General features: G+C 39.6%; 4 protein-coding genes across 6 annotated transcripts; all 4 read right to left on the reverse strand.

The window, feature by feature from the left end:
- Positions 1 to 1327: 1327 nt before the first annotated feature.
- Positions 1328 to 4173, reverse strand: LOC149096495 (uncharacterized). The gene is made up of 2 exons (XM_089280699.1): positions 3653 to 4173; positions 1328 to 3446 (listed from the first exon to the last, which is right to left on the reverse strand). The coding sequence occupies exons 1-2, from the start codon at positions 4171 to 4173 to the stop codon at positions 3431 to 3433; spliced, it is 537 nt and encodes a 178-aa protein (XP_089136825.1). The 3' UTR covers positions 1328 to 3430.
- On the reverse strand, positions 1328 to 18680 carry LOC110063384 (tetratricopeptide repeat protein 28-like). 3 transcript variants are annotated; one of them, XR_016204430.1, is made up of 4 exons: positions 18626 to 18680; positions 11068 to 15525; positions 9168 to 9333; positions 1328 to 1597 (listed from the first exon to the last, which is right to left on the reverse strand). XR_016204430.1 is itself a non-coding variant. In XM_089280650.1 (3 exons), the coding sequence occupies exon 2, from the start codon at positions 11924 to 11926 to the stop codon at positions 11069 to 11071; it is 858 nt and encodes a 285-aa protein (XP_089136776.1). In that variant the 5' UTR covers positions 11927 to 15525; positions 18626 to 18680; the 3' UTR covers positions 8920 to 9333; position 11068. The 3 variants fall into 3 exon arrangements, 2 of the variants coding, with proteins under 2 accessions (XP_089136776.1, XP_089136777.1); XM_089280650.1 differs by lacking the exon at positions 1328 to 1597 and having other exon boundaries at positions 8920 to 9333; XM_089280651.1 differs by lacking the exons at positions 1328 to 1597; positions 9168 to 9333 and having other exon boundaries at positions 11899 to 15525.
- LOC149096496 (uncharacterized) lies at positions 4197 to 5402 on the reverse strand. Its single transcript, XM_089280719.1, has one exon. It carries the CDS (start codon positions 5109 to 5111, stop codon positions 4197 to 4199), a length of 915 nt encoding a protein of 304 aa, XP_089136845.1. The 5' UTR covers positions 5112 to 5402.
- Positions 5402 to 6070, reverse strand: LOC149096497 (uncharacterized). Its single transcript, XM_089280745.1, has one exon. The coding sequence runs from the start codon at positions 5916 to 5918 to the stop codon at positions 5409 to 5411; it is 510 nt and encodes a 169-aa protein (XP_089136871.1). The 5' UTR covers positions 5919 to 6070; the 3' UTR covers positions 5402 to 5408.
- Positions 18681 to 19057: the final 377 nt, after the last annotated feature.

The following is a 19057-nucleotide window of genomic DNA, read 5'->3' on the forward strand; positions in this document are numbered from 1 at the left end:
TTTTAAGAAAATTTATAATAAAGTTTCCATATAACGCGCGCTCTGATTGGCTGAAAGAGCGTGCTTTATCAGAGAACAGAGCACGGGCTGTTGACGGTAAGTTGGCTTTCAAATTTTTCCTTTAGAATTTTGACAAATTTGGCCCAAATTAAACATCCCCTGTGATTCAGACAAACGCAATGGAAACGAACTATTTGTCTGTAGTAAATATGGCTCACAGAGACCATTGTTAGCAACAGTAGCGTTAAAACTGTACTAAAATAACAAGTTTTGCTAGACTCCCGCCGACAAAACACGTAGCGAAATAAGCAAATTCTCAACCTAAACAGTGCTTCGATAAAAGACATTATGTTTGTTGCGAAGGCAGAAATTATACTTAAGAAGTAAAACAACGACAGAAAACAACAATTGAACTGTCTCTGCTTATGATGAGAAACTTTATTTTTGTAAAAATGCTCAATGGCTCAAACAACACTTACATGTAGTGTAGTAGCGCTCGTTCTCCGGTCATCTCAGCGAAGTGAACCGACGAGTGGTCAGTGCAAAGCTTACTCTGATATTCTCTTCTGTGCTCGGAGCAGAAGCAGTGGGAGCCGTTTAGTCTTTCTAACTTTTACGCTAGTGCGGGCAATCTTGCTGCATGCGGCTACAAGGCGTAAATAACTGTAGCTCCTTTCAAATTCAACTCGGCATTTCGCATATTAATCCGCAAGCTTTGAGCTCAGCGTTTCGTAATTTCCACTAGAAAAGTGCACGTTTTCATGGACCACAATACGGCCGGATTCCTCTGGACTATAAACCTTCACCTGCCTTTAGATCCGTATTTAAAAATCATCTTAAAAGCGAACTTTGAAGGCATCGTTATCTCTCGCAAGCCGCTCAAACTACTCGAAACTGAAAGCTTAGCTGAAGTCCAGTTTGTGATTGACAGCTGTCGCTTCGTTAGCCAATCAAATTATTTGAACAATTCTAACAAGAATTGTGACTGGCTTATTTTAGCGCGCTTTATCAGAGAACAGTGCACGGCTGACGCCGCTTTTGCTCGTTTGGAAAATAAAGTTTGGTTTGAAAATTCAGCCAAATGCGTGGGGAAATTATCGGATTCTTTATCATAAAACAAATAAAGAAGCCTCGACTGTGTTCTGTTCTGTTGTAAAGCACTTAAGGAAGCAGTAAAGCACTCAAGAAGTAGGGAAAAACACTCGACTACGTCTCGTGTTTTCCCCTACACTTCTTTCGTGCTCTACTGCTTCCTGCGTGCGTTACAACAAAACAGAGCACAGTCGAGGCTTCTTTATTTGTTAAGTAAAAATGACTGAAAGTTGACTCGAAGGTTGCATTTTTTTTTTTATTCCAGGCTTTGCCATTCTATGATTATCCTAACGTCACAAGACAATAAATAAGGAGAAAATTGAAAATCAGTAGTGTTCAGCACATGTTTAATGCGAAAGAAGAACTGCAATCGTGTAAAACGTTGCTGTTTTAACCAGTCTACTTCGTCGTGCTTTTATTAAACAGACCTAACAATTGTGGGATTATATTATACCACAACCTAACAAACTGACTTCAAGGCCAAGAATGCTCGATATCTGTGGTTCTGCAAAGAAGACGATAATCAAAATTAATTAAGGACAAGTGCAAATGCAGTATTTTCAAATGCACAGAGCAAAGCATAGTTAAGTCTCTTGAAGTTTCAGCATCAAAGATTTTACACTAAAGTATCTGAAAAAAAAACTTACGTATTTTTAAAAACTCTACCAATTCTTTACAAGAGCAAGAAAAGCCACGTTGAGATACACCAAGCTCGAATGAACGTACATTTCGCCATTTCGCCAGGTAATTTTCGTACATTTATATACATATGCTACTCATTCTTCCATACCATGTTGTGGTATAGTTCTGTCTCCCTGAACAAGCACCAGCAATTAAAATCTTTCCAGAGGCAAACTCTAGATGAATAATATCAGCACACGTTCTTGGGAAAATAATTTGCAATGTAAACTAGTAGCGCATTTAATTCGAGCCAAAACAATAAATTAACTGGTATTTTAGCCTTGAGCTTGGTCACTCTTCTGAAATCACTGGAAGACTTAATAGGAAACTTCGAATAAATAGTTTCAGCTGAAATTGTACTCCATGGGCAAGTCAAATGGGGAAGTCACGAATCAATTTTGCTTTTATCGATAGATTGCAATGACTTTCTCAAAATCGATCTAAGTCACTTATCGATGCATGAAATGACAATACCCAAATATTAAGTAAAAAACTTAAGTGCTAAGTTTATCAGTTCAGCCTTTTTTTAGCGTTACTCGTTTCCCGGCAGCAACGATCCTATAGAGTGTTTCGGCTGTCATTTGTAAATCTTTTCACCAAAACTTTCTTAAGTTCCCAGTTCTTTCTCGTTTAAACTAATCATTTGAATCCTTTACTCATTCGAATAACTTTTGCATATTTTGTAGTGAATATCATAATACAACATCTTCATCATATAGCTGCGAGCATATCCAAGAAAATCGCAGCAGTGTCACATGAAGTGTCAGCACTTCCTTCACTGCGTACAATTTGTAACGTTATTCTATAACAAAATCATTGTACACTGGCTTTGGCTTTAGCAATAAAAGCTAAACAAAACTTTCAAATAGAGAAGTATTTATCCCAGGCAAAAAAGGGACCAAATTTCTATTGTGTAAACATATACATACATAAACTTTATTTAAAGTCGAATTTAAGAGTGGCTACATTTATAAAGCTAATATCTTCGAGTTAAATAATTAAAAAAAGCTGCAAAATACAAATTAATGATAAGAATGTTAGAAGACATGCCTATAATAGTCCATGGGCCGAGACCCCCAAAAATGTTTTTTTTGGACCATGTGGAGGGACGAGTGCTATCACGTATTTTCTCAATCTGCAATAACTGAAGTCTATTTTAAGGTATGATAGCAAGGTTCTATCAGTAGCTTTCTTGCTCTAAACATGTGATAAAATGACGTCATCGAAACTGCCTAATGACCACGGATCCGGTTAACAGCTTCAGATTCTGAGCGATGTCCATTGTACAATTCTCTTCAAACAACATTTTATACATTTTAGGCCTAGCAGAATAGGACATTGATTCAATTACAAAAGAAGGAATTTTTTTTAAGGTTGTCTCGTTGCCATGGAGACGGAAATGGTCAATGAGTCCACAACTCAAATAAAAGTCACTGAAAATAAGGCTTTTCACTTCCTAATTTTAAAAAATAACAACTGCAATATACGTTTTCAAAAAGTTCAATCATGTGTAGATCACTCTAGCACTGGCTTGGATTAACTATTCAGCTAATGAGTTTTAAAGAGCTCCTTTAACGAATCTTCTTTGTCCTGATATCATCCATTCTGAAGCCATACCAGTACCAAACACATTGAAGACTTGTCCTTTTCGCGTCAGTCAAGCATCATTTTCACTTAAATGTAAACAAAGACTCATGTTTAATTTCAGACAAAAATAACAGGTAAGTTATTTTAAAGCATCTAGCGGTTGCCATGACAACCACAAACAGTTACTCGATACATTAAAAATAGTACATTGCTCGAAACTAAACCTTACGAATGTAAGAATATGTATAAGGAAAGTTATTTCATATTTTTCCTATGGTTATGAGATTCTTACCTTTCGCTTTCTTCATCGTCATTGTCGTCAACGGATAAAACATCGCCGTCATCATCTGGTCTGTTTGTGCAATCTTGAAGCCGGCACATATCAGTACATTTCAGCCCATTGACAATATAGGAGCACGACGGAAGTTTGCAGGACCTACTGCACTGGCAAAATAGTAGTTCTAGAACAGCTTGCGGAGCTGGCTGACCACCCATCCAGTCTACGACCAGCTTGTCGTCTTCACTACACCAGCCAAATCCCACTGGTGATGGGATGGCTGGGCATCTTTGTAAACTTCGTCTCCAGACAGCAGCCTGGTAGTTTGCTCGTAGCGAGTGTTTGTGCAGCGTATCATTGCAGGGTGGTAGCTGGTTGGAATCAACGTCTCCTCTCTTTAAACAGAACAGTCGATATCGCAGCTCATTGATGTCGCTTGTCCCAGGGTTGCTGCAGTACATGGCACATGTAAATTTCTGAAGACTATGGTACAGGTGATCAGACATATTCCAGAACATACCCAAATGCTGGAACATCTCTTGAAATTCAGCATTTTGCTTTACAATTCGATAACCTGCAACCTTTCCCCGTCCGACAAAGCACTAACAGTGTCGCACCCTGTGAAGGCATGAAAGCCCGGCAGTGATCTGCATACACTTGCTCCAACCCCCTCAACTACTCTTGAGATATCGATGTACTTGATTCTGGTCTGTGAACCACTTTTAATGAATACTGGAGAAGGAATAAAGCTCTTGAAGGCCAAAAGAAGTACCAACACATCAGTGTCTTCTGATACTATGACGACCGAAGCAAATCTCGATTTAGCTGCATGGGCAGCATGTAAGAGGATTCGGATGTCAGCCTCCTCTTTGGTTGATTCGAGCTCACTGATAGGTTGCATTATTCCAGACGATAACTGATAACATGTTTCGCCACACGTGTCGACCAGAGTCTTTCCTGATAGCTTCTCTGTGTACCTTTCTTTTTTCCACTCGCTGGTTACAAACACTATGAAAGCTTGTTTGTTCTTTGAGCTACACAGGAATCTTCTCCACTGTTTAACCTTGTGTTCGGCTTGAATATTGCGGTATTCGCTTCCTAAACCGTCACCCCTGTTCTCTCTTTCGGCGTTCTTTATGGATTCCTCTCTGTAATCATCGAAGACGACATCAATCCTGTCACTTGTTCCACCTACGTTTAGAACTCTGCAAAGAAGAGTTTCAGCAACTGCCGCAAATGTCTTCTTATCACCTTTCAAACACTGGACAAGAGCCATCCCATCTATCACACATGCTGAGGGTTGGGGAATGGCATCTGCTGTTTCGACATTTTTATACAGTTCTTTAACCAAGGACGCTTTGTTCGTCTTACGCATCAAGCCATCTGCGGTAGCTAATGACCAAGGGAGTGGTCCGAGAGGATGGGATAACACTTCTCTCATCTGTAAGTCTCTGCTCTCTGCGATAACAATCATTTGAGCAAACAGTCTTCTGTCGGCCTTGATGATCACTTCTTGGTTGTTATCAGCTTTAACTGATACCTTCTTGTTCAAGTGAGTAAAAGTCTTCAGCTTAGCTTTCGTGATTGAATCATAGAACTTGACTTTGGGTGGATTAGACTGAAGTCGTTGCTCTCGGAATGCTTTGTAGGCTTCCTCTCCTTTATCTTTAGCTTGTAGCAAGTCGTGCTCTACATCAGGAGTGGCAACTTTTCCTGTGGAAAGACAGACGAGGTCTTGAAGGTCAGGGCTGAATGGGTTGAGCCAAGTGTTTTAAAGAATTGACAATATGGATTGAACATCAGCTTCATCTCTTTGTATTCTTGTTGGTTGTAGATTGTTGTGTTGGGAACAAGAACTACTGATGTGCAATATATCTTTGAGTTGCCTCAGGAAGGTGCTCCGGTATTCAGCGACCAGGTAGAATGTGCTTACTATATTAGGCCTTAGACTGAAACCTTTAGTTCCTCCTGACGTTTGAGTGTCTTTGTTGACAGTCTCCTCGCACGTCTGATCAACGGGTATTCTCCCAAAAGGGTTGTCTTCGCCAATCTGAATAGAAAATCCTCCGGATCGCAAGTATTCCAGGGTGTCCGGATGCTCTGCTGGTAGATGTGACATTTCATGCAGATGTGCTGAAAGGTACCTGGCGTAGTTAAGGTTATCATATGCGAAACACCACGGGACAATTTCACTGATATATGAAAGGTGAAGATCCCAATCTCCCTCCCGATATCCTCTTAACAGACCAAGTAATATTTCCACCATGTCAACATAAGACATCCAGAACTTCGATAGCTTCCCATTATCATGTCGGAGATAGCTCGTATACAAGCAGAACAGTTGCGATACTTCTTCAAATGAGGGACTCTCCACTGTGTCTTTGAATTCTTGTTCAGATGTGCTATCACAGAGCGCTTTCAGTCCTTTAAAAACGCATCAACAGTAGGCTTCTTCTCTTTATGATGTTCCTCAATCCAAGAGTTAACTCCCATCCCTGCTAGCCTGTTAAGAGCTTCATACATGAGCTTGTGAAATCGTACGGCGCGATTATATGTACGGCCTTCTAGAACACCAGCCACAGATCCTTCAGCAATTACTCCAGACTCGACTATTACGTCTCGTAAACCAGCATCTTGGAAACGCTTTCCGATCACTGACAAGAAAGTGCAAATGGTATGGAACACACCCATTCTCAACACAAGGTCATTAAACTGTCCCCTGTGTTTCCACCTTATCTCAGTAGCTTTAGCATGCAGTGCCTGATCAAACACGACAACTATGCTTTGGAGGTTTAAAGTTTCCTTAATCTGTAGGGACTTGATGAGGACTTGGTACACAGCTGACATGGTCGTCGCTGGGGCATTGATTGTTAGAAGATAGCCCACGTTATCCTTGGCAACTTCTTGGTTGTTACGCACCAAAATATTGAAACCAGTCCAACCAGGAACAGATTGCTTCTGACTTGCATGAATGCGTACTAAAACACATAGCAAGTTCTTTCTCCATGCACATTCCATGATTTGATTTAACTTGAACTCCACATATCCTCTAGTATGGGGCCTACAGCGCTCGCCGGCATTATAGATAGGTACAGTTTCATCATCCACGGACTCGATACTTCTCCTTTCCGATTTCACAATGATTGGTTCTGAAGCTGATGGAGGTTGGAGACCAAAATGATTAGCTTGAACTGCAATTCCATTGATTCGGTGGGACGTGCCTTCACCAGACAAGGTCTCCTCGAGACGATCAATATTATCCCAGGCTAGAGTGGTACTGATGAATGGACGGATGTTGTGGGGGAGGGGAACTTCGTTGCATGAAGTTGCTGCCAACTTGCTGCCAAGTTGGGAGTAGGCAATTCCGTGGCCACAGTGATTTAAAATTTGAATTAGTTCAACGTTGTTAGTAAGAGATTTTACAGCGTAAGGAAGCAGGACGTGCTTCAGGAGGCTTCTGTCGTCCACCACTCACACCAAATACCAAGTCCTGTCCAAACGAGGTTATGAGGCGTTGAACTTTTTGAGAAAAAGATTGCAAACCCGGAAATCCAGTGCTTCCAGTTAACATAGTGAACAAAAACTCTTTGAGGTCATCTGGAATGGTCACGGCATTTTCAGATAGTTCGCAAGGTTGGGGTGGCCATGATGCCTTTATTTCTTGATCCTGGATAGCTTTTCTGAGATGGAGGGCGGTCTTCGATATTTCCTTGTTACTATTTAAAGGACAAGTAGTTTCAGACTTCTCCATAACAAGTTGGGCTAAATCCAGTCGGGAAAGACTATGCGGAATAACAAAAATTCGCTTGTTGCCAGAAAGATCTTCAAAATCCAGTGTGCCTCTAAACTCCCCTTCAAGTTTCCTTCTGAAATGGGTTCTCGTAGATTCTTTGATTTCCATGTCTCCTTGAGATTTAAAAAAGGATGTAAATAAGGTATACAGCTCAGCCATTCTAACAACCATCGGGTTTTGATGTAGGTAAACAGCATTTTATAGGCTTGTGATTCTGCATTAGTATATTGAAAACACTTATCTTCCTCTTTTGTATCACTGCTAACAGCCTCTTGAATGTTTCGGGTGTAGTCACGATAACAAGACTTGTGATAGCACGCTTCTGCCGTGACAAGTTCCCTAGTGACAATAGCCAGTATTCGTGGATCGTTTCTACCCACAGCTGCTCTCCTGATCGTGTTATCAGCACGCAGGTCGATACATTGGACCAGTGCCTCTCTAGTTTTGGTTCCCCTGAGGTATTTGGTCTTCTCGCAAAATACACAAATTCGCTCATAGACTCTACTTTGCGTGGTCACGGTTTGTCGGACTGAAGATCTGCGGCTACTTGTGCCACCTTGTTCTTCAACTTTGAAACCAGAGTGAGACAACTTTTGTAAATCCCTTTTCATCGTAAAGATACGTTTTCGCGATATCGAGAACCTCTTCGTGGTTACGAATAACCGCAGCATTCAGTAGCGATTTCCATGACTCAATGTCTTTTAAAGAAGACAACTCTCCGTTTTCGTCACTACAGTGAATTAAGCACTCGTTTCGTTTTCGTTGTCGCTTGTTATCTTCTGCATTGCTAATTTCTAGAGTTTTTCGTTTTGCTCCTTAAATGTTCAAAAAGAGGTAAAGTAAGGACAGTCAATTTAATATTGTTATTTTTTTCTAGCAAAAATTGTTACACGTTTTAAAATGTTTGAAAGGCAGTTGGATTCAGAATTCATTAACACGGTGCATCAAAGTGTGGTGATATATACAAAGACTGAGCGACAGCAATATTTTATGTAATTTGTGGTTCAAATTATCACAAGACAACCATCAAAATGCTGATTGTTTAGTTGTGTAGCTACTTGTTATAACTTTTATTGAGTTTTAAACACATACCGACTTACAAACGATGAAAATTAATGATTAAGGCAACACAGTGCTGGGCTGTTAAGCCCATGTAGATCTCGAAGGACTGTAAGTTTTATATAATTTGACGTTCAAAATATCACTATATCGTCATAAAAATGCTTATTGTTTAGTTATACAGCTAATATTTTGTATATATTGTTGATTTCTAATCAGATCTCTACTTAAAGATTATCGAAATCAGTGAACAAGTCAAACGTACTTACCTGCCATGAAGGTCGCCATCTTGAATTTCCCCATAATGCATTGCAACATTTGAAGTAATCCATAACTTACTGTATCATCGCTTTTAAAGAGGTAAATTGAAATTTGGTTCTTAAAAAATGATTTGTGTTCTTTCTTGTTGTATTTATATGTGTGAAGACTATTTTTGATCCAGCTTAATATTTTTAATATGACTTTTGAAAACAAGCCTCGTTTTCATGCAGAAGCGAATTTTGGTGATATTTCAGCCAATAAAATATACAAGAAAGCTACTCTTTAGGGGTTGCTATCATATCGTAAAATTATGGTAAGATGACGGTCTTGTAGAGTTTCAATATAGTTTTACCGGAAATAAGTTTAGGGAAGTTTATGCAGTCTTAACATAACATTGAACTCTGTCTGATTGTTCACCTTCTTGCAGATAGTGGCTACATCATTATCGAAACTGAGTTCCTTGTGTATATTATTGTCGTGTTATGTTGCTTTTTACAACACAGCACTGGCTCTGTTGCTTGAAGTTTTGCTTTTTTTACCCTTTTCTCTTGTCTCTGATGATCAGTCTGTCCACGAAAAACAGCTGAAAGACGAAAAAATGTATAAACAATATCAACAACAACACTTTGTTTATTCACGTTTCACCTAGGAGTTAACTAAGCTCGATCAAAATAAGCACGTGTATGCATAAAGTATGCAAAAAGTAAGCAGGCTTGTGCTTTGTCAACTTAGTCAGTATCAAACAATTATGTATAGATTAGATTCTCCGAAATTTAGTTAATCGTTTTATAAAAAATCGACCTTAGTGTTATTACATATTTAATCGTATCTATAACAAAATTCTTGATCGTGAATGGTTCTCCGCGCGACGAATTTGAACTTTTTGTAATTGGATACCTGTAATTGGATACCCACGTGATTCGCACGTCAATTACGCGCGCTTTAATGGCTTCCTTCGCAATATATCCTACAGCTTTCAAAACTTATGAAAGGCGCTACAGACGTTTTTGCTCAAAAGAAATTCTCAAAAGACATTTTTAATTCCGCTCGTCCGATTTTAAAATTACTCGCGCGATTTCTCCCTGAATTGTGCTCCACTCGGTCCAATTACCATCACTAACTATCCCGCCGGCAGATAAATCTACACCACAGGTGTAGATAAGCAAAAGCATTTACTTTTAGGTTACGTAATTTAATAATAATAAAGGAAGTAATCAATTTATTTAGTGTCAATAACATAGGGAATACTAGCTAAATTAAAAATGTCTTACAGTGGCAATAATCATAATATGCTAATAAAATGTAAGGGGTTAAGAGTGTGCTTAACCCTCGGACGTACACGCTAACTCATACCCCCACCGTGGCACAAGGGAGATAGATGGAAACCCTCCCGTTTGTTTTCTTTCTGTTGACGCACAGCGAACTAAATTTACATTGATTAGATGGCCATAAGCTTGCTCCACCAGATGATACCATTCTGGCTGTTTATGACTTCATATGATGTTAAATGACCTCATTTGACTCTTGGATCTCGCTATTTTTTTAAAAAAAATCAAAAAGTAACTTCAATTAATACAAAATCGAGCCAGAATGCTTCTGAAATGTACAAATTAGTTCATTTCTCCAATTCGATGAAGAAAACTTAAAAAAAAAAAGAATTATGTCAAAAAGTTGACTTCTGGCTACACCTATTGTATGTCCATAATTTATTGTATGCCCATCAAAAATCATGGACATACAATTAACACATCAATATCTTGTAAGTCCGAGGGTAATAAAATGACTATATAGGAGGTGACGTAGAAGAAGAATTAGGCAGAACGTGTCATTATTATAAGAATTCTGTACGATATTATGGCCGCTATCTCTCAGATTGTACATGGATAGTGTCACTCGATGCTCAAGACGAGCCAGGTTGTTGTATTTCTAAGAAAAATTAAGATTGGTTCTAATCATCTGTATCCTAAAGTGCAGATAGGGGAATTTTTTAAGATAGTCTTCCAGTAATGGTCTTTCCTTCAATGCTCAACAAAGTTCGTAATCCATAAAGGTTAATTGGCATTTTCGAATTCTTTGTCAAGGGCACTACTGATTCCAATTAGTAGATGGCTACAGTACTCGAGAAAAAGTAAGCCTTAAATCCTGTATGCGTATACCCCTCATTGAAATCACATTTATACATATTTGGAAAATAATCAAACAATCTTATCTTTTTGAAATCATTCAGCTTGATCAAAAACTTCTCGTCAAAATATTGAACAATTCCTAAGGACCTTTAGTTGAAAAAAAGGAAGCCAATCTTTCAAGGAATCCATACCTTACTTTCCAAAATCAAATGTCACGTTATCGCCAATCAGTACAAAAGGCGCCCACTGCTTCACGTCACAGTAGCCGTTACATCTCATCCATTTCATGGCCCGGTGAAGACAGTCACTAGCGCTTTCCCCGCGAACAAGGTGATCGTAGAAATGACTCATTAACTGCTCTGTTGTGCTGTCTTCTATGGCCCACAGTGACACCAACACTGAGCGTGCACCAGAGCCTAAGAATGCTCGAGCAATTCCGACTGCTCCCTCGGCTTTAATCCGACCTCGTGCACTGTGGCAGCAGCTTAGGACTACCAGTTTAGCTCGAAGATGAACTTTAGAAATGTCGGACATTGTCAATAAGTAGTCTTCTTCACGAGGTTTCTTCTTGGGAAAAGACGGTGCAAGAGCAATTTCGCCTCTCTCTGCATCATCGTGAGCAGCAAAGTGTATCAGACCCACTGAATTCATGGCTTGAAGTACTGCCTGCTTAGTGGCCTGCTTTCCTAGTAAAGGTTCTACACCCAGTTTTTTTCCTACCATCTTCGCTTCCTCTTCTGCATAAGGCAAACGCGAAATGACCGTGAGACATCCTTTGAAAAGAACCTTGCCAACTTCAGGATTTCCGACTATCAGTACACCGGTCTGACTGTGATATTCTGCTGGACTGTCATGGATGAGCCTGAGAGTTGTTAAAGAAGGAGCGACACGGATCTTGAAAGTCTCTAATAAGACCTCTCCACTTTCATTAGGTAACGCGACAAATGGAATGTTGTATAAAGAACGATCAGGAACAATGATGATTTCAGGACCCTCAAGCAAGTCGGCCACAGGATCGAAGATTAGTTTGTAACACAGAGGAAGATTCATTTTGGGTCCTTTGTTATCTTCACTTTCATTTCCAATTCGTAAAGCTTCATGGTTTTCATCCTCGCATGAATTGCATTTCTCTTATATGACATTTAAAGATCGGTCTTCGCATAGTACTTCCGGTACAATGCCAAGACTTCTAAAACTTTCGCTTGCAAATAAGTCAGCCAAAGTGCCGCAAAATCCTTCTTGAGCAATAATTTCATTTCCTTTGATCTTTCGGAAATGCTTGATTCCACTTGCTTTAAGAACCCATAAGTATATGCTGTCCAGAGAATAACAGATATATAGACAAGAAGAATTAGGTTCTTTGTCCATGACGCTTTCAATATCAGCCCATGTTTTTGGATTAGCGGTGACTTGATTCTTGAGAGAGTACTGAGCTGACATCAAATCTGCTAAAGCCCTGGCCTTCCTCAGCTCTGAAACATACAGAGCTGCACTGGAATTTCCGGTTTCACAAAGCAATGAGCAGAGATCCTGGTAGGAACAGATATAGTGATCTGAAAACGATAATTTGAATTCATCGTTGTCTCGTAGGGAGCCGCGCATTTCCTCGCATTTTTCAATACCGGCAAGAAAGTACGTAATAGACTCCTGGATCTTTCTTGCTTGCATTCGTTCGTATGCCAGAGACTGCAGCGATCGAAACTGGGTCTTAACATGTCCAATATCCTCGCTTATTGCAAGCGCATTCTTAATATATTCTTCAGCCCGAGCACACTCACCATGGTTCAATAGCACATTTCCTAAGTCTAAACAAAGTTGTGCTTCTCCACCTCGGTCTCCAATTTCTTTACTGATTGCAAGTGCTGCCTTGAGATGTTCTTCACCCTTGATAAAGTCACCAATTGATGAAAAGACAGCTCCTTGGACTCCGTGGAGAAAGGCTTCCTCTCGTCTGGCTCCAATTTCTCTTGTGATGACAAATCCTTCTTGATTATATTGATTAGCCTCATCATATTTACCAACAGAAAAATAGAAAGCTCCAAGTCGTTGGCAAGAAAAAGCTTCTCCAGGTCTGTCGCAAATTTTTCTCGTAATCGCCAATAGTTTCTTGAAAAAAATTTCAGCTTTGTCATATTCACCAACTGACTGATATACTGCTCCAAGCATTCCGTAACAGGAGGCTTCCCCTCTCCTGTCACCGATCTCTTTGAAGATCGCAAGTGATTTCTCAAGATGTTCTCTAGCCTCGTCATATTTGCCAACTGATTCAAACACAGTTCCAAGGTTTCCATAGCACTCGCATTCTCCTTTTCTGTCCCCAATTTCTTTGTTGATAGCAAGTGAAGTCTCAAGATGTTTTATAGCCTTGTAATATTCGCCAACTGATTGATACACCGCAGCAAACTTGACGTAACAGGAGGCTTCTTCTTTTCTGTTACCAATTTCTTTACTGATCGCAAGCGATTTCTCCAGATGTTCTCTGGCCATGCTATATTCGCCGACTGAATGACACACAGCTCCAAGATTTTGGTAGCAGGAGGCTTCTCCTTTTCTGTCACCAATTTCTTTCACCATTGCGAGTGATTTCTCGAGATGTTCTTTCGCCTTCTTATACTCGCCAACTGATTCATACACAGCTGCAAGGTTTTCGTAACAGGTGGCTTCTCCGTTTCTGTTACCAATTTCTATCTTGATAACAAGCGATTTTTGAATATGTTCTCTAGCCTTTTCATATTCGCCAACAGTTTGATACATAACTCCAAGGCTTCCGTAACAGCAGGCTTCTCCATTTCGGTCACCAATCTCTTTCCGGATCGCAAGCGACTTCTTGAGATGTTCACTAGCCTTGTCGTAATCACCAACTGATTGATAGACAGCTCCAAGGTCTCCATAACAGAAGGCTTCTCCTCTTTTACTACCAATTTTTTTTGCGATTCCAAGTGATTTCTCAAGATGTTCTCTAGCCTTGCTGTATTCGCCGACCGATCGATACACAGCTCCAAGGTTTCTGTAGCAGGAGGCTTCTTCAGGTTTGTCACCAATTTCTTTGTTGAAAGCAAGCGATTTCTCGAGATGTTCTCTAGCCTTGCTATATTCATGGACTGAGTGATAAAAAACACCAAGGTTTGCGTTGCAGAAAGCTTCCCCTACTCTGTCACCAATTTCTTTGAAGATTGCAAATGACTTCCTTAAATGTGTTTTAGCCTTGTGATATTCGCTTATTGAGTTATACACCATTCCAAGGTTTCCGTAACAAGAGGCTTCTCCAGCTCTGTCACCAATTTTCTTATCAATAGCAAGTGACTTCTCGAGGTTTTGTCTAGCCTTGGCATATTCGTCAACTGATTTATACACATCTCCAAGGATTGCGTAACAAGTGGCTTCTCCTCTTCTGTCACCAATTTCTTTTTGGATCGCAAGTGAATTCTCTAGGTGTTCTCTAGCCTTGTCATATTTGGCGAGTGATCGATACACGTCTCCAAGGCTTTGGTAGCAGGCAGCTTCTCCATTTCTGTCTCTAATTTCTTTTCGGATTGCAAGTGATTTCTCAAGAAGTTCTCTAGCCTTGTCATATTCGCCTACTGATTGATACACAGTTCCAAGTTTTCCATAACATGAAGCGGCTTCTCTTCGGTCACCAATTTCTTTTTGGATTGCAAGTGATTTTTCAATATGTTCTCTGGCCTTCTCGTATTCGCCAACCGAGTGATACAAAGTTCCAAGGTTTCCGTAACAGGAGGCTTCTACATTTCTGTTGCCAATTTCTTTGTTAATTGCGAGTGATTTCTGGACGTGGTCTCCAGCCTTGTCATATTCGCCAACTGAATGATACACCGCTCCAAGGTGTGCATAGGAGGAAGCTTCTCCATTTCTGTCACCAATTTCTTTTTGCATCGCAAGTGATTTCTCTAGATGTCCTTTAGCCTTACTGTATTCACCAACTAATTGATAGACAGCTCCGAGGTTTCCGTAACAGCGGGCTTCTGCATTTCTGTCACCAATATCTTTGTTGATCGCAAGTGATTTCTCGAGATATTCTTTAGCCTTGTTGTATTCACCAACTAATTGATACACAGCTCCGAGGCTTCCGTAACAGGAGGCTTCTCCATTTCTGTCACCAATTTCTTTGTTGATCGCCAGTGATTTCTCAAGATGTTCCTTAGCTTTGTTGTATTCACCAACTAATTGATACACAGCTCCGAGGTTTTCGTAACAGGAGGCTTCCCATATTCTCTCACCGATTTCTGTACTGACTAGAAGCGTTTTTTCAAAGACGTCTCTCGCTTGTACGTATTTACATTGACGGAGATACATTTTCGCTAGTTTAAAGCTGATCTTACATTCGAATTTATCAGGTCTTTCTCCACTTTCACGGCATATCTGGAGACATTTTTCTGCGTATTCTATGGCATTTGTGGTGTCATTAATGAAACTATAAGCGTTCAACATTTTCGAGTAAATCCCCTTGAACAATAATTTGGCTAATTTATCGTCTTTGATGCCCGCTTTGTCTTTCCAGATGACCAAGCATTCCCTGCATATTTCGATGCTCTTAAGAACTCGATTGGTGTTGAGAAGAAAGTCAGCGACTATGAGGCCGACAAAGATGGCTTGTATAATTTCTGCTGTGTTGTCCATGTCAAACGCTTCTGTCAGGATAAAAGAGAGTTAAAGTGGAAACAAATTTGAAGTTTTCGCTGTTGGCTTCGATAACCTTGAGAAAATGTCTTATATAACAATTCCGCAGCTTTCAATAAATTAAAACTAAACGATCCCTTCTTGACGCATCTAAATAATTGTAGCTATGGGAAATGTTGACTTTGTTTAGAAATGGATAAAGACAATCTAAAAGGTTTGCAGTCAGAAACTATTTTAGGAAAACATAAACAAGCGCATATTAAGGTCAAGAGCCGACGTTTCGTTGTCATCGTGACACCATTCTCAAAGTAAAGTGAATAAATTCGTGCGAAGATTTGATTTTGATAGTTTGCAGTCTCTAAAAATTATTAATTAGGCAATCAAATTTGTTCGAGCATTTAGCAAGCACGTGAAACTGTTCTGAAAGACAAGTAGGTCCTTTCGAATAATGTTCGCCTAATTGCAAGTAATGTATACCAATCGACGAAGATTTTTGTTTGTGTCCATCAACGTGACCGTGGAGGTGGTCGCGAGTGTAACCAACATACCCTGCATCACACAGGTTACATTGAAATTTATAAACTAGGCATTTTTGGTTAACAGTGATTGATTGCCGGAAAACGTAGAAACGGACGGATGTTACTAAACAGGGGTGACGAAGTAACGAGAAACCGAGTAACGGGAAAAAAATTTCAAAGGGTATAAACTTACAAAATCTTTTTAAAATGCGTAGAAACGATTATAATCGATTTTATAGCATTGATGGATAAATAGTAACTACAAAAATTATTCAAAAAGCAAGCTTGGCGTTTTCTGCGATTTTATTTAATAAACCAACAAGCTAAGAAACAAAAGTTAAATAAAATTGCTGTGGCTAAATAACCGGCAGTCGCTCAAGGTCTTCAAAACACTAATTGATCGGCGATCCGAGTGTTCTTAATTAATTAGGAATTAATTTTAAAATTCAAGGAAATAAAAAGAACTTAGCCGATCCAAACTATGATATGTCGATTAAGAAGTGCTAAGGAATTCCAGTGACTCCAAGGTATCAGTAACGCTACACATAGAATACGAAGCCAGTATGAGTTATGAAACCTTACAAAAAAGGTGCATCCCGCAAGGTTTCCAAAAAATTAATTTAATTGTTTTAGTTCTAGTAAATCATGTTTTGAATTGGCAAAATTCTTTTGAGTCAATCAATATTGAAGTGATAACTTAGTTGTAGTTGACACAGAAAAGCAGTACGTGACCTTTCGTCCTGAAATGTGAAATGATTTCCCAAAATCACCATAACCCTGGAATCAGCCGAAAAGACTTCTCTCTTCACTTTTCTCGTTATTATCATTAGTTGATGTCTCCTTTGAAGACAGAATTAAGTTATTCGATCACTGCGAACGTCAGGTGATAGATTTCGTTCCACGACCTGACAAAGATGATATGTATAGTATCAAATTTCAGGATTAGAAAACCGGGCAGTGCAAAACGCAGACTGCAGACTGCAGAGCAGGGGTGAAACGCAGGCTGGGGGTAAAATAAAATATTAATAATAAAAAAACACGAGGATCAAATCCGGATCAAATGAAGACTTGGGAGTGTTCGTACGCGTACCCGTAAAAGGCGTTTCCTAGCCTTAAATAAACATTATATTATCAACCTCGAGTTCTTGAACTCCCCATTTTGAACCAGGTTTCCCACAAGGGCCCGAATTAATTGTAATTCTGTGCATCTTACCCTTGTTTTGAATTTTGTTTACGCGATTAGGTCTGAGACCGACCAACTCTTGCAGCGCATTTCCTTCATCCTGTACTCATCGACAAAGTCTTAATAACGTTCAAACTACCGCGTGTCTTAGTTGCTTCAAATGGACTTGGCATTGTTCGGAACACAAGGCAAGCAAAACACGACAGCACAGCAACAGGGCTAGCTAAACAAGCTAAAGTTTGTGAAAGACACTCAATCTTTGTACTCGACTCTAATATATCAAGAGGTTTGTGCTGAAAGGTGACAGTCGGCTATCCAAACACGAGAAATTATAACATTTCGTGACTTGAGGACCACGTGACTTTACTGAGTGAGGCCTTTGTGTGTTTCGTGAGTCCTGACGTGACATTTTACGGGTACGAACACTTTTTTTTTATCCTTATGACTCGTTTTTTTATTATTAATATTTTATTTTACCCTCAGTCTGCATTTTACCCCTGGTCTGCAGTCTGCAGTCTGCATTTTACCCTCAGTCTACATTTTACCCCCGGTGTGCAGTCTGCAGTCTGCAGTCTACGTTTTACAGTGACCGATTCGAAAACTTTGCACGGTTGTCCGCCGCAATAGTCTTGGGCATTGACTTTAAATCTTAGAGTTTTAAACTTTAGCCGCTTGTACTTTGCGTGTAATTTTGAACCTTTGGCGAAAGAAAGAAAAAAATATATACTAGTAGTAATCAAAGATTAGAGCAGTGCGTTCACGCACTTACTTCGCATGTGTGATCTAATTTGGTGGCGTTCGAATTGCTCGATGGAAAACTAACGTATGGCCCATGTATGCTGCTGTTTTAGCTGTAGCACGAACTTTTGTTTTCGACTGGAACCCTTCTCGGCACAGTACATGATTTTCAACGTAATGATGATTAAACCGAAGACAACAAATTATTACTGTTACAGAATTAGAACCCGCCACTACAAACTCGGTTATCTTGAATTCATCGTTATTTCGAACTCAAAACTATTTCCCTCGGATCTGCCTATCAGTCATTTTTATCGGCTATGTCGATATCCCACTATTTCGAGCTAATTTTCGTTTCCCCTGAGAGTTTGAAAAAGCGGGCTTCAAGCATCTATATGCCTTTTTTCTGAAGTGTCGCCTAGACCCGATGGATATAGACTGATATCTTAAAGTTATAAAAAAACTTTTTTACAGATATTGAAATGGAGTTGAACTGTATTGTGTCAGAAACTGTTCGCACTGAAACATGAGTAGCGAGTACAGTATTTTCTTTTCTTGCTATTGAGATAAAGTTCCCTGCTGCAAGGTTAAAAGCGTAGATCGGTTCCTCTTACTTTATTAGTAAGGGTTAATCAAAATCATTGATCAGCTACCACGCAAGGTTGTACTCACCACTTTCCTTTCTCGCAGTGGGAAGAATATGAGAACGACAGCCTCTCTTTACCACAGGAAATTGTGTTTATGGGCTGACAGGAAAATCATCACTGGTTTATAAAGACATGGATTTCTATAATGAGTACATGACTGTTTTATTCTTTACCACCGTGCGTTTATAAGACGTACAAAACTGAAATTTAAAGGAGCTCCGTCACGCGGTTTGCGCATATTGAAAAGTTTAGGCTCGATTTTACAAATTCGTCGTTTGTGATCCGTGTTCACCTTCTCCATCCTTAGCCATCCTTGTTCCTTTATGGTTTATCATTATCTCATTGGTATTTTTCTATCTTATTAAACTGTTATTTTCAGGTTTCCTACCATTTAAAGGTAATTTTGTATGTGGCCAAAATAACTCAAAATTCCGTGACTGAGCACCTTTAAAATGGA

The sequence above is a fragment of the Orbicella faveolata genome, unplaced genomic scaffold (genome assembly GCF_042242905.1).
Source record: "Orbicella faveolata isolate gen_17 unplaced genomic scaffold, um_ofav_v1 contig_48, whole genome shotgun sequence".
Lineage (NCBI taxonomy): Eukaryota > Metazoa > Cnidaria > Anthozoa > Scleractinia > Merulinidae > Orbicella > Orbicella faveolata.